This window comes from Aedes albopictus, chromosome 3 (assembly GCF_035046485.1).
Source record: "Aedes albopictus strain Foshan chromosome 3, AalbF5, whole genome shotgun sequence".
Taxonomy (NCBI): Eukaryota; Metazoa; Arthropoda; class Insecta; order Diptera; family Culicidae; genus Aedes; species Aedes albopictus.
The window spans coordinates 23,833,992-23,848,936 of record NC_085138.1 but is presented as its reverse complement, the minus strand read 5'-3'; the positions used below and the strand labels follow the sequence as shown (position 1 = coordinate 23,848,936).

General features: G+C 41.7%; 1 protein-coding gene across 7 annotated transcripts in view; it reads right to left on the bottom strand.

The window, feature by feature from the left end:
• LOC109418351 (serine-rich adhesin for platelets) overlaps window positions 1-14,945 on the bottom strand; it is a 78,051-nt gene that overhangs the window by 34,930 nt on the left and 28,176 nt on the right. The window contains exons 2-3 of one of the 7 annotated variants that reach the window (XM_062855515.1): window positions 7,489-7,983; window positions 6,823-7,350 (exon numbers count right to left, since the gene is read on the bottom strand). The exons of 2 other annotated variants lie outside the window; for them this stretch is intronic. In XM_062855515.1, coding sequence (XP_062711499.1) covers window positions 6,823-7,218 — 396 coding nt within the window. In that variant the 5' untranslated portion in view covers window positions 7,219-7,350; window positions 7,489-7,983. Of the gene's footprint in view, window positions 1-6,822; window positions 7,984-14,945 lie in introns of all 7 variants that reach the window. 4 more of the 7 variants (XM_062855516.1, XM_029865433.2, XM_029865455.2 and 1 more) reach the window with 4 other exon arrangements.

Here is a 14,945-nt window from a genome sequence, read left to right as displayed (position 1 = left end):
AGAGAGACAGTAGCATGTTCGTCTGTCTGATGGTTTCTATAGCAAACCAATAATAGTCGCAGGCAGACTGACAGATGAGTAGCGATAGCGACCTGCGAGAAACTCGATACGGCGACGGTATCTAGTCCCTTTGGGCTGGCTACACGACGCACCATTCGGATAAGACTGATTAGTAGCAGCGTATACTGATTTATTGTTTTGATCTTTGTGCGTTTTGCTTTTTGCGGGGCTCGACCAGATGTCAGAAAATATGCGACACACAAGAGGAACCAAAATAGTTTGTTTTGTTTTACTGATATTTGTTTAACTGATACATAACTGATTAATAATTATTTATTGTTTTGATGCTGAAAATGTAATTTCAGTCAGGGACAGACTGGTGGTATTCGTACCATGGTACAAGTTGTCAAGAAAATTATTCCAAGCCTATCTTGATTGGAGACAATAATCAGTATGAAACTCATTTCAAGATAATTGTACCATGGTACGTACACCACCAGTCTGTCCAAGATTTTCGACATATCTAGATTCAATCACCTACAGCTTTTTTTTCGAAAGCAGAACCTAAAAACTTGTGCGACTTGACCAGTTCTACAAGAAAGTCACGGACAAAATGCTCTCATTTCTATATTTAAGGACAATCAATGTCATCGACTACCTTCGAAAAAATGCCAATTGATATTCATGACGAAGTGGTAGTCGAAATTTCGCGTATCTGTCAAAGGATAAGCATTAGCGGGCTCTTTTACAATATTACTTGAAAGAACAGCCTCATTTTAGAATATGAAAGAAAAATAACAATGTCCATTCAGCATAACGACAACGGTGTAGGAAGGATAGTTCAGAACAATATTCAGTATAACAGAACAGCAACTTTGCAGATTTACAGAACCTTACTTTGATAAGAATAAGTTCTATCTAAGTAGCCATGTGAACGCAAGGCAGAAAGCAAAGCAAATGTAAAATTGCGTATCATGCCTCGAGCATGTGTGACGGCTATGCGTATGAAGTTGATCAACAATATTAATTTCTTTTTTTGATCAGCCTAGATAGATGTGTAGTGTCGGTAGCGATTGTCTCCAATCTAAGAATAACACCTCGGACCGCCTGTTCCAGTGATAGAATTCCACTAATCAGGTGACCCCTAATTCAAGGTGTTATGCGGCTTTATGCTTACCGTGCCTAGAAATGAATGGTTAGAAGCGTCTTTTTAAAATCTAATCGCAAACGGAGCCTGAGAAGTACCAGGACACTAGCCACAGTATTCTGCCCTTACGACGCTAACCGGAGCAATGGTGCAGTGAATGCTAGACGAACAATTGAAAAGGGCCTATCTACATCGCATCCACCCACGCACATCAACACCCTTATCAGGAAGAATGTGTGTTCTGTGTATTCTGTGAATCCTCACCTTTGGCGTTTTCCAATCGATACCTATTTGGTTGTATTACCGCTGCTCTTTGTTGCGCTGTGATGGTAAAGAGTTAAATCTTGCCTAGTTTAGGTAGTGGCTATGGTTGGGATAGCTCAGATCAATCTTGGCATAAAATAACAGCAACGAACCATCTTTGCAGAATTATGCAGAATTGTACAGCCCAAGAAGGCCTTAGTCCAAGAACCTTTTTTTCGCAAGGGGAATTTCTATCTTGAAAACCTTGTGAATCCGGTGTTTGCTACTTTCATTGAAAATGTGACGGCAAACTCGCGTGTCATGCCTCGAGTCTGTGTGCTTGTCAACAACACAATCGTTGCTATACTAGTCTCTGAATTAATCACCAGAGATGTATGTGTTTCACAATTGATGTATCTGTCTCAACAGGAAACACGTCTATTGTTCGGTTTATTTACCGCATGACGAACCATCCCCTACGGATGCTTACAAACAAGCCATCGCTTACTGCACTTCAAAAGGCCCTCTGCTAATTGCTGGGACAGCTCAGACATTAACCCGGGAGCGGTCGCGTCGTGCACTGAGTACACGCACCATGAAAAATGCATGCATGTGGTACACAGCGTGAGCGCGGCGTCGCTGCAGGTAGTCGAAGACGCGACTGCTCGAGGGTTAACTTGAAAGGCTCCAGTTTGATGGAATATTTAAGTAGTACAGATCTTGGATTACTTAACATAGGCAACCGCCCAACCTGCATGGTGGTATCTGCCAGAGAGGAAGTGCTAGACATAATGTTTTGCTCTAACAGAAGTAGTCACAAGTTGACCAGTTGGCATGTGTCAGATGAAGAATCTTTATCATACCATAGTTACATCTTTTTTTGAAAATTTGAATGTTATTTCGCAAACTTTGTGTTTCGGGAATCCCACCTGGGTCAATCAACTAGGGTCTCTTTACTGATTTGGTTGTCGCAGTGGCGTCGCGTAACCTCACTTTTTAGCTGTGCACCGACCCTAAAACTTGTAATTGCAGGGGATTTATGATCAAAATCGAAATAGAAATGAGTGAAAGCAGCTATTCTCGTCATTTTCAAACTATTACAAGCAAATTTGGTCAAAAAATTCAAGAATTTATACTTGGTGCACAGGTAAAAAGTGAGGTTACGCGACGCCACTGGGTTGTCGTCAAATTTCATGGATACTCTCCATCCATTGACACTCCAAGAGTTGGAATAGACGACGTTTGGCTGGATTGGAGACTTTCAGGTCGACTCGCAAGGCCTACCAGAAAGGTCTGCTGAACGATCTGGATGGAAAAACTATTGTACAAATATTTCCAGTTTGAGTGAAGTCAGTTGGTTGAACAAAATTCTTGCAACATTTAAGGATTTCCGAGTCAACGAACTTCGTTTGCCAAATGGCCATTTCACTTCCTCTGATGAGGAAGTTCTGGAATGCTTAGCCACCACAATTCCGAAATTCAGCCACACCGGATGTGTGGACATTACATCTTCGAATGACCCAGATGTCTTTTCTTGTCGTATGATTCTCAGACTTCGGCCCAGAGTACTGTAACTATAGAATCGATTGAGCGGGCACTGAATAGCTTTGCTCTTTTCAAATCTTTTGGACCAGACGGGATTTATCCTATTTTGCTTCAGAAAGCATTTGATTATTTCCATTCTTGCAGATGTTCTATAGAGATTCCTCCTACAGAAGTTCCTTCAGAAATCCAGAAGAACTCAGGGATTCCTACATAAGAGTTCCTTCTAAGCTTCCTTCAGGATATCCTTAAGGGAATTCCTCGAGAAGTTCCTTTAGGGATTCTTCCATGAGTTCTTCCAGGGATTGCTCCTGGGATTCTATCAGATTTTAGATTGAGATTGAGATTTTTTCCAGGAGGACTCACGGATGCCTCTAGCTAGGAGTTCCATCAGAGATCCCTAAAGAAGCTCGTTCAGCAATTCTTACAGGTGTTCTTTTAGGGAATCCTGTTGGAGTTCCTTCAATAATTTTCTTAGGATTATAATCAGGCATATCTCCAGGATATTCTTGAGGGATCTATCATGAAGTTTCTACAACAATCCCTCCAGGATTTCATTCTGCAATTCCTCCAGGAATTCTTTAGAGGATACCTGCTACAAATACTTCCCTCTAACCGGAAAGATTCCTTTTGAGAGATTCCGCTGCAAATCCTTCGAGAATTCTGCCTGGAAATCCTTCGGAGATTCCTACCGGAATTCTTTCGATAATTAGCCCTGGAATTCCAAAAGGGATTTCTCCTTAAATTTCTTAGGGATTCCTCGAATTCCTTCGGAGATTCCTCCTGGAATATGTGCGGAGATTTCTTCTTGAATTCTTTTGGGAAATTCTCCTGGAATTCTTTCGGAGATTCCTCTGAGGATCCTCTTGAAATTCTTTCGGGGATTCCTCCTGATATTCCATCGTGGATTCCACCTGAAGTTCCTTCGCGGTTTCCTCCAGGAAATTTTTTGATTCCTCTTAGAATTCCGTCGGGGATTCCTCATGGTATTCCATGAATTGATTCGAAGATTCCTCCCCTTGGAATTCCTTCGAATATTTCTGCTGGACTTTCTATAGGGATTCCGCTTGAAATTTCTTCGGGGTTTCCTCTTGAGAAGCCTTTGGTGATTCCTCTTAGAATACCTTTGAAGATTTCTTCTGAAATTCATCATAGAAGTCCTCCAAGATTCCTCCTGCAATTCTTTCGGGTTTCTTGAATTCTTCTTGAATTTCGGTGATTTCTCCTAGATTTTTTTTTCAGAAATTCCTCCTGGAATTCGGAGATTCTTCCTAGAGTTCCTTTGGGGATTCTTTCCATGAGGATTCCTCTTGAGATTCCATCGGGGTTTTTTCTTAAAAAACCTTTGAGGATCCCGCTTGGAATTCCTTCGGAGATTCCTCCCGGAACTGCTTCGAGATTTCCTCTTGGAATTCCTTTTGTGATTCCTCTTCAAATATCTTCGGAGATTCCTTCTGGAATTCCTTCGAGGATTTTTTATGATATTTCGTCGGGGATTACTTCAGGAGTTCCTTCGAGATTCCCTCTTGGAATGCCTTTGGTATTGAGAATAGGATTTGGAACGACGGATATTTCCGAAGGCAGAGACTTGAATTGAATTCAATGAATTCACAATAAACGTTTATTTTACGTCCGAACAACTTGAGCACTTGACAAGAACTCGCTAGGAAATTTTCCTAACAATCTATGTAACCAAGGGCGTTGCTAAGAGTTGCAACCGTTACCGATTGCCAACTTCAACATTTGGTGATTCCTCTTCAAATTTCTTCGCCAATTCCTTCAGATATTTCTCCTATTTTTCGTTGATTCATTCTAGAAATCCTCTGGAGATTTTTTTCTAATTCCCACTGGAACTCTTTTGAGGATTACTTCTGTAGATTCACTTTGGATTCTTGCTTGAATTTCTTTGGGATTCCTCCCGGATATTTTTTGTCGATTAGATTCCTTCTCGAACTCCTCTAGAAATTCCCACAGGAATTCGTTCTAGGATTTTTCCTGAAATTTATTTGACGATTCCTGCTGTAATTTTCTTGGGATTCCTGCTTGAATTCATTTGGGGATTCTTTCGACGATTTTTCCTGGATTTCCTTCTGAAATTCCTCGATAATATTAATCAGAGATTTCTTCAGAAGTTTCTGCAGGGATCTCTCCAAGAGATGTTCTTGAACCACCAGAGATTCCTGCAGAAGTTCTTTCGGGTTTTCATACGGCTGTTCCTGAAGAGATTAGTCCAGAATTTTCTTCAGGGATTCATCCAGGAGTTTCTTTAAGGCTTCTCCTGGTTTTCCTTCTAAAATTCCTCCCTGAAATCATTCGGGGATTCCGTAGTGTAAATAGTGGGATCTTATTATAAAATTTGATAGCCCCATAGGGATTTCTTTGGAGATTCCTCCTGGATTTCCTATGCGGATTCCTCTTGAGATTCTATCGGGGTTTCTTCTTCTTCTTTGAGGATTCCTCGGAATCCTCAAAGGGAAACCCCTTGCAGGATTCCTCTTGAAATTCCTTTAGTGATTCCTTTTCAAATTTCTTGGGAAAATCCTCTTGAAATTCCTTCCGAGACTCCTTCTAGAATTCCTTCTAAATTCTTCGCGGGGTTCCTACTGGGGGGTTCTTTCTTCGAGGTTTCTTCCTAAAATTCCTTCGAGGATTTCTCCTGGTATTCTGTCGGGAATTACTTCCGGAATTTAGTGATTCATCTTCGAATTTCTTCACCAATTCCTCCAAGAATTCTCTCGGGGGTTTCTCCTAAAATTCCTTCAGAGATTCCTCCTATTTTTCGTTGATTCCTTCTAGAAGACCCGTGGGATTTTTTTTCAAATTCCCTTAGAAATTCCTACTCTTTTGAGGATTCCTTCGGGAAATTCTCTCTGGATTCTTGCTTGAATTTCTTTGGGATTCCTCCTGGATATTTTTGTTGATTCCTACTATAATGTCTTAAAGGATTCCTTCTCGAAGTCCTTTAGAAATTCCAGCAGGAATTCCTCCTGGAATTTGACGATTCCTGTTGTAATTCTCTTGGGATTTCTGCTTGAATTCATTTGGGGAATCCTCCCCATTCCTTCGGAGATTTTTCCTGGATTTCCTTCTGAAATTCCTCGAAAATTTTAATCAGGGCTTTCATTAAAAGTTTCTGCAGGGATCTCTCTAGGAGATATTCTTGAACCACTACGGTTCGGAGTACCGTAACTATAGAATCGGTTGAATGAGTACTGAACAGATTTACTCCTTTGAATTCTCATAGTTTGATACAGGTTTGAATATTTTAAGTAAAGAACCCGGCTCAACAATCAAGGCACTACCTATATTCATAATATCCAATCAATTTGCTTGCTAGCGAACCCCCGTGGCAGAACATTTGGACACAAAATTCTATATATGATTTGCTTATATGATTGAAAAAAAAAATAACAAAAAAGTGTAATTATAAGTCTTCTGCTCATGGATAAAGGTTTCTAATATTGAAACACTTTCAGCGAATGGCAACCTTCTTTACCCCGGTCCGGAACGTCATTGAACTGATTTCAAATTGTGCAATTTCATTGTCGTGTTGAAGTTCACCTGCAGAGAGGCAAAGAAGGGCAATAATGCATCATAGCACATATGTAGACGGACGCTGCCTGTCAGTGTGATTCATCATTGCCAAGATGTTCGCCGATTCAACACACCAAGGAAAAGAGTGGATGCACACAAAAACACATCGGTCCAATCAACCCTTGCTCGGCCCGGTGGTGCATCACAAAGAGAGAATCGGCAAATTGTTGTTGCCCCAATTTTTATAGCTTTTTTTTTGCTGCTAAAATGTGACTAATGGTTTGACAGAGAGGTCCCAAAAAGGGGCGTTTCTACGTTTTCATTTTGGGATCATCGCAGTATGTATAGGCACTTACCTTGCTGCTATCCTGCTGAGGAGTTGTTGCTTGCGCGGACAATGTGCCCGCAACGGTGCCGGCAGCCCCAGCGCTTACTCCTCCTGACGACGTGCTATTGCTGCTGTTGTTGTTGTTGCTGCCTCCAACGGAACTGCTGCCGGAGTTTGACGTTGCGGCTGCAGCAGCAGCAGCAGCAGTCACCACTGTAGGCGGCGAGTGTTTGGTTCCTGACGATGATGATTGGGAGGGATTGTTACTGTTAGATGACGATGACGACGGTGATGGTGCTGAGGAGGTCGACGACGACGAGTGTTCCGTGGCCGTCGCCGTCGTCGTCGGAGTGGATGGCTGTTGGTCCGCTCCAGCTTTGTCGGGGGCCTTCGGTTGACCCCCGAGCTCCGGAGACGGAGCCATCTTGGAAAGCGTGAAGCGAAGAAAAATAATATCCGGAAAAAGGGAACTTCTTCTTCACCTCGCCTAGGTACTAAAATCACAGCACCGCACTCTCTCTACTACTAATCGATTGCTTCTTTTTCTTCGCGACTTCTGCGACGTCGATGACGGCGACGGCGGCAGCAAAGAAGATTGCGAGATTTTTATTATTATTATTGAATGAGTGTGTTCAACGCGCGGCCACACGGCGCTGTCAAAAAGCAAAAAAAAAAGATCCCCACTAACACACACCTGTGCTTTCACTTTGGAATCCCAAAAATCGAGCCGAAGGAAAATCGCTAGAAAATGGGCCACCAACTTCCTCTCGGCGGGGCCCGACTTTCTGGGGTCGACCCCGAACGGACCGCACTGCTTGGAAATCTCTTTTTCCTATTTTTTTTTGTTTCGATTCCTTTTTCCGAAGCACTTGTCTCCGCTGCTCACTGCTACTGCTGCTTCTTCTTATTCTACACCGCACTGACTATTATTGGCCACCCCACCACGGCAGCACGGCACACACAATAATTGATGATGAATCGATGATCCTACTCTTCTTCGTCGTGCGATCGTCATTTTGCGATGATTGTCCGAGGAAAACTAGGTTCTCGCACTCACTCGCGCACCCGACGACGAACTTCCGCTTTTCTGCGGTTCACATTTTCCCGAGTTTTTCTTCCAATCACGATTTCCGCAAAAATCCAAATCGGAGCCCCAATGAAACCAGCACTTTTTTCCTCCACTAGGTATCTGGAATAAGACCACGACAGACGACGGGCGATGTGGTGAGATCGCGACCGGACTACGACGACGACGACGAATTTTAGCTCTGCTCACTCACTGTGCTGCCATCAGCGATGAATGTGTAGAAAAAGAAAATGTCACCGTTCCACCACGCACGCACACTTTCACGCATTCCTCGCGGCACACACGCACACAGCCGGAGGAGCAACCATCACAGAACACCACGCACACACACATGTGCGGTACACTGTCCACACCTAGCGTAACATTTGGAAGGGGGTTTCATGATGGATTTTTAATAGTCTATTTTACGAAACGACAACAGTGTTGATATTAACACTCACGGGCTTGAGCGCAACCTCCTGTCAAATTTTCATTCATGAAATGAGCGATCAGCTGATCCGAAACGTCTCGTAAAATGGCTCATTGCAAAATATTTTTACAGCACGAGTTGTGCATTATTTTATCTCAAGATAGACTTAGGCCGATGACATAGTAAGGCGGTGCGTGAAGCGATGCGCAACGCGTTTGTCGATCAGCTTTCATACACGCGTCGATCAACGCGAAGCATGACACAGTGACGCGCCTTGTGACGCGTATCCGAAGCAAAATTACCGATGCCCTGCACTATAATCACAACCATCAGCATAATGAGAACTCTCAAACCACGACCAAACTCACACCTGACTCAACCCCGTCATGACGAATTCACTCAAACAGCACACACCACACACCAGGCGCACAGAATCATGAGACGGTCCTAGCAACCATCAGTTCCCCGTACAGCAACTTGTGCATGCACGCGCGTGAAAGCACTCGACGGAATGGTTTGACGCAGCTGCCGACGCTGTGATTCGCGTTCACTCTGACTGGTCAACGCGTCTCACCATGCGTTTTGCACTGGCGCTTACAAAAACTGTTCGAACGCAAACGCGTCGCACTGCGCTTCGCATCACGCAACTCTCTACTATGTCACCGCCGTTATAACGAATTGCAAAGTGTAGCGAACCACTTGGGCAGCGGCCGGTATTTTGGGCAATCTTCGTTATAACTCAGTCAATTCCAAACGAATTGACTTGAAATTTTGTACACGGCTAGATACTATACATATCTCATCGCGTTAGATTTGTAGTAATGAGCTGAGTTTTAGTATGGTGAGAAGGTCAAATTCTCCGTTTCTGCAATGAAATGGTGCAAAAAGCGTGGGCATTATGATTCCTTGCCTGATTTAATGCTGTTTGAGCAAAATTTTGGATAACTATGTTGTTTATGTTGCAAGAAATGGAGAAAATAACAACACTGTTGCCCAAAGTTTTACTCAAACAGCATCAAATTAGGCAAGGAATCATAATACCCACGGGTTTTGCACCATTTTATTGCAGAAACGGAGAATTGACCTTCTAACCATACTAAAATTCAGATTATTACTACAAATCTAGTTTTTCATAGATCTGTTCTATTATGATTCCTGGCCTGGGTTTGGGTAACAGTGTTGTTGTTTTCTCCATTTCTTGCAACATAAACAACATAGTTATCCAAAGGCATGCTGAATCTGCATGCCAAACTGAGCCGAAATTAAAATTTTCATAAATTTTGGTGCCCGGGAACCTATTTAAAAACAATTTGAAGTTTGTATGGGAGTGATTTGCAGACTCACCATCTGTTCATTGATTTTAAAGCAGCGTACGATTCAGTGAAAAGAAATGAGCTTTGGCAGATAATGTCAGAACATGGTTTTCCGGCGAAACTAATTAGGTTGATACGCGCAACGCTGGATGGATCAAAATCAAGTATTCGGATTGCGGACGAAGTGTCTACGTCGTTTGTGACCTTGGATGGATTGAAGCAGGGGGATGCTCTTTCAAATTTATTGTTCAACATTGCACTCGAAGGAGCGATTAGGAGGTCAGGCGTGCAGAGGAATGGCTCTATCATCACACGGTCGCACATGCTCCTCGGTTTTGCGGACGATATTGATCTCATCGGCATCGATCGTAGGGCAGTGGAGGAAGCTTATGCTTATCTGAAGAGAGAGACAGCGAGGATAGGCTTGACGATTAACTCTACCAAGACGAAGTACATGATAGCGGGTAGAGACAGAAGCAGGCCTAGTGGTGTTAGTGCTGAGGTAGTGATTGATGGGGAAGTGTTTGAAGTTGTTGAAGAATTTGTTTATCTTGGAACACTTGTGACATGTGACAATGACGTTTCCCGTGAAGTGAAAAGGCGTATTGCAGCTGCGAATAGGGCCTTTTACAGATTGCGTAGCCAGCTTAGGTCCCGTAACTTGCAAACGCAAACAAAATTCGCGTGCCCTCTACGGTCACGAAGCGTGGACGTTAAAGGAGGTAGACCGAAAAGCTTTTGGAGTTTTTGAGCGCAAAGTGCTGCGGACAATTCTCGGTGGGAAACAAGAAAATGGAGTGTGGCGCAGACGCATGAATCACGAGTTGTACCAAGTGTACGAAGATGCGAATATTGTGAAACGTATAAAATACGGCAGACTTCAGTGGGTTGGACACGTAGTGCGAATGTCGGAAGAAAGAATAGCGAAAACAATATTCAGCAGAGAACCCGGTAGAGGTAGGCGACTTCGTGGGCGGCCGCGAACTCGCTGGCTGCACGCGATTGAAGAAGATCTACGATCCCTACACGTTCGGGGAAACTGGAGGAACATCGCCCAAGACCGACGAAGATGGAGCTCTACTATACGCTCGGCATTGGAGTAAAGTTACTTTGTAGCCAACAAGGTAAGGTAGGTAAGGTATGGGAGTGATTTGTCGAATCAGCCCATCGTCGCATTTTGTATTGGGCAGAGCTGTCAAGCAGTTGCCCAGCTGTCAAAAGGTGATTTCAAAAAGTCTCTTTGAGTTTGATTTTAGCTACCTAAATGAAGTTCTAAAAATCTGAAAAAAAATCATAGTAGCTCAGAAAAAGGCGCTCTTTCATATGAAATCAAAAAATCAATACATTTTACAAAATTTAAAAACCCAATTGAACTGTCATTCTATCTACGGAAATTAAATTTGTTCTGTTTGTTTAATCATCAAAACAAAATAATTAAATCGCAATAAAATCACCTTATACATATGTACTAAAATAAAATGAGCTCTTTCGATTAGGCTGAATTCACTAAACAATCCATGCATTCAGTACTTGATTTAGTATCATAATTATTTGATTTTATTTGTTACTAGCTGTCCCGGCAAACGTCGTTCTGCCTGCCTACTGTGTTTTTTTGACATCTAGCTCCATAGAAAAGTACCGCACAAAATTGCCTTCCCGAACACATTTTTCAATGAGCCATTTTACGAGACGTTTCGGATCAGCTGATCGCTCATTTCATGAATTGACAGGAGGTTGCGCCCAAGTCCGTGAGTGTTAATATCAATATCAACACTGTTGTCGTTTCGTAAAATAGACTATTATTTTTTCATACGAACACGTCGGAGCCCTGGCGGAATGCAACAGTGAAAGAATCATGTCGATCTGTTGACCCGTTCCCGAGCCTATTCGTGACATACAAACACCATTCCATTTTTATTTACATAGATAACAAAGAAAAATCTAATAAAATACTGTTTCTTTTAATTCCACATAGGATGTGTTTGCATCCTATGGTAGATACGTATTTCGACCTCAGCTGCACGCATTAAAGTTATGGTTGATTTTCAAACAAAGGAATTATATAATCCAAAGTTCTATTACTTTGTTATTATTACTTAGAGATCAATACTGAAAACAATCATTCCATTTCCCGGTAGAAAAATTATTAGATTCTACGGAACTAGCTGACCCGACGTGCCTAGCCACGTTTGTTAAGAAAGATAGTTTTCAAAATACTGAGAATCCTATATAATCACTGTAGAGAACATTAACAAAGACGACATTAGGACATCAATTTTTGGCTTGCTCGTTAATGCCAACTATAGGACACAATCGGTGAAGTACTAGGATTGAAGTAATGAGCTGAATTTTTGTATGGTGAGAAGGTCAATTCTCTGTTTCTTTAATGAAATGGTTCGAAAAGCGTAGGTATTATGATTCCTTGCCTAATTTAATGCTGTATGAGCGAAACTTTGGGTAATCGTGTTGTGGTTTTTTACATTTCTTGCAACTTTAACAACACAGTTACCCTATGTTTTGCTCAAACAGCATTAAACTAGAAAAGGAATCATAATACCCACGCTTTTTCAACAATTGCATTGAAGAAACGGAGAATTGACCTTCTCACCATACACAAATTCAGCTAATTACTTCAATTCTAGCACTTCACCGATTGTGTCCTATTCAGTGAATCAAAATTCAACCATCGCGCAACAATAATGACAATGTCGCAACCTGTATTTGTTGCGACAAACAAACCCATGCGACATAAGTTTGTCCCAACTTGAAAATAATGGGATTAACATCGTAAACCACGAGTTTAGAGATTTTTAAGCCTTGCATTGCGATTTTCGAGCGGTAACATCGAGTTGGTAAGCACTGCAACTCTGGTGAAGCTCTATCATCAAACAGTTTCGACTTTGGGTTAGCAATAATTGATTATTCATGAGTTGAAAAGTACGCAACAAATTCAGCTTCCGTTTTGTCTGCAACAAAAAATTTCGAGATCATGTCAATTTCTGTTACCAGTAGAGATAAAGAGTAATCGTCGCACCTTCTTTGTTGCTTGTGTTGTGCCTCTTTTGTCTGACAATTCTCTTCACTGGTCCTATTCTTTTAATTCAAGCTTTTTTCTTGATTGACATTGACATATTTATCGAAATTTGTAATTAAACAGTCACCCTATATACTTTCGGATCATTCTCATTTTCATTTCAACCACCGTTGAATTTCAATGTCGTTGGTAGCAGTTCACTGACGCACTGTGCAGTATGGATCAAAAATGACCCTAATGCAAAAAGAGGTTTAAATATGATTAACGGAAGTTTAGCTGCCTCCCTTAAACCACTAGAATGTCGTTGCGATTGCCCTAACAGAGTACAGTAGACGTTCGCTGGGTGCAAACACTTCAACTGCAATGCTTTTTAAATGCAAATCCGCTAAATACAGTTATCCCACCGCTATCCGTCAAAATCAAATATCAACAGCGATGCGATGTTTTCCACATGCACTTTTGCTGCAGTGCGATATTTTCTGAATGCAAATTGCTTACATTCTGCAAGCGACTGACAGTTCTTTGATGTTGTCAGTTGTTTCAATTATCGAATTTTATTCGGTAAGCAAAACGTAAACATGTTGCAGTTATCGAGCGTCTACTGTATAGGAAATTTAAAAGATCCAAAAGAAGCTATTACATGCATCAATGCATAATGCATATTTATATTTAAACTACCAAATCTCCGTTTCTTATAACAAACTGTGAACGAAGGTGTTAATGATCTGTAAAATATGGACCATGAAATCTTGTTGAATAAGCTTGAAGATGCCGATCTAATCTTTTCTGACTTGACATGCTGGGTTTGAGTCGTATCTGAAGGATCGTAATTTGGATAGTAAGCTTCGCGTAATGATTGGATCATCTTCCTCCGACACTTTTACCAACATATCTGGGGTACCGCTAGGACCCTTACCTTAAGCCTTCAGTAGACGCTTTGCCAAGTGTGCAATTTTTTCCGCCCGCATATCCCAGCAGGTCAACAGCGGTCGCAACATTGACAAAACATCGGGAATGTCAAGTTTTTGCTTTGATGTTGGTTGATGCGTGCGGAAAAGTTTGCACACTTGGCAAAGCGTGTCCTGAGGTTTTACTCTTTTCACATTTTATTAAAGAGTCGACCTTCTTGTTACTCCCAGAGTGTCGCTATTTTTTTGTGAGTACATGAACACTATGCTTATTTTTATATCCTTCAAAAAAAGAATAATTAAGATGTCCAGTCCAAGGCTTATGCAGTCTCTGCCGTGTGGTCCAATGACCACCAGTATTTATACTACCTTAGGTAGACATAATGAATCATACCTAGACATTTAGGTACTGTACGTTAGGTAGACACTACACTTATCAGGTGTCTCTTGATGACTGCACAGCACTCCATGTTCTCCGATTGGTGTTCCTCAAATCTTACGACGCTCAACACACATAAATGCAACATTATATCATTTCATCGGAAGCAGATGCCAATAACCTATCAGTACACCATTTCCAATCAATATTTGGATCGTGTCTATCAAGTAAGTGACCAGGGGATTATTTTGGGCGATTCATTCATCTTCCGGATACACTACGATAGAATCATCACGCATGCAAATCAACGTTTGGATTTCATTTTTAAGATCTGTGATGAATTTAAAGATCCACTGTGCCTGTGATCACTATGTGTACTGAACTTCAGTGAGGTCACATCAGAATCCATCGTATAGTGTCCATATCACTCAAATGTATACGTAGGATAGCAGCAGAATGCAAACCCGACATAAACCTACCATTAACCAGTTTTTATTTTGGCCACCAAGCCCAACACTTATCCGATGTGCGTCCACTAACAATATTAGATAATCGTCGGCAAAACCATAAGTAGGAAAACCGCAATTATTGAGTTGCATCAATAGTGTATCAACAAAAGTGGTGATAAGACTCCCCTTTGGGGGCATCCACAAACACTCAATTTCCTAATCGCTGCTTGACGCAATGTCGAGAAGAAAATGTCGGTTTTTGAGCATTTGGTGAATCCAATTTGAAATCATCGGAGATATACCATATTCACCGTGCGGCTTCCAATATGGCATAGAAAGGCACATTGTCAAAGGCACCCTCGATATCTAAAAAAGTAAGAAACAAGATTGGTTTCGAGCGAATGCTTTCTCGGTATAGTAAACAACCTTGTGTAAAAGAGTCACAGTGAACTTTCCAGATTGGTAGGCATGTTAGTATACATTAAGAGGCACGTTGGCCAGATGAACATCACGGATGTAAATGAAAAGAAAATCGCGTTTATAAAGTACTGTTCCTTTGAATTCCACTAAGA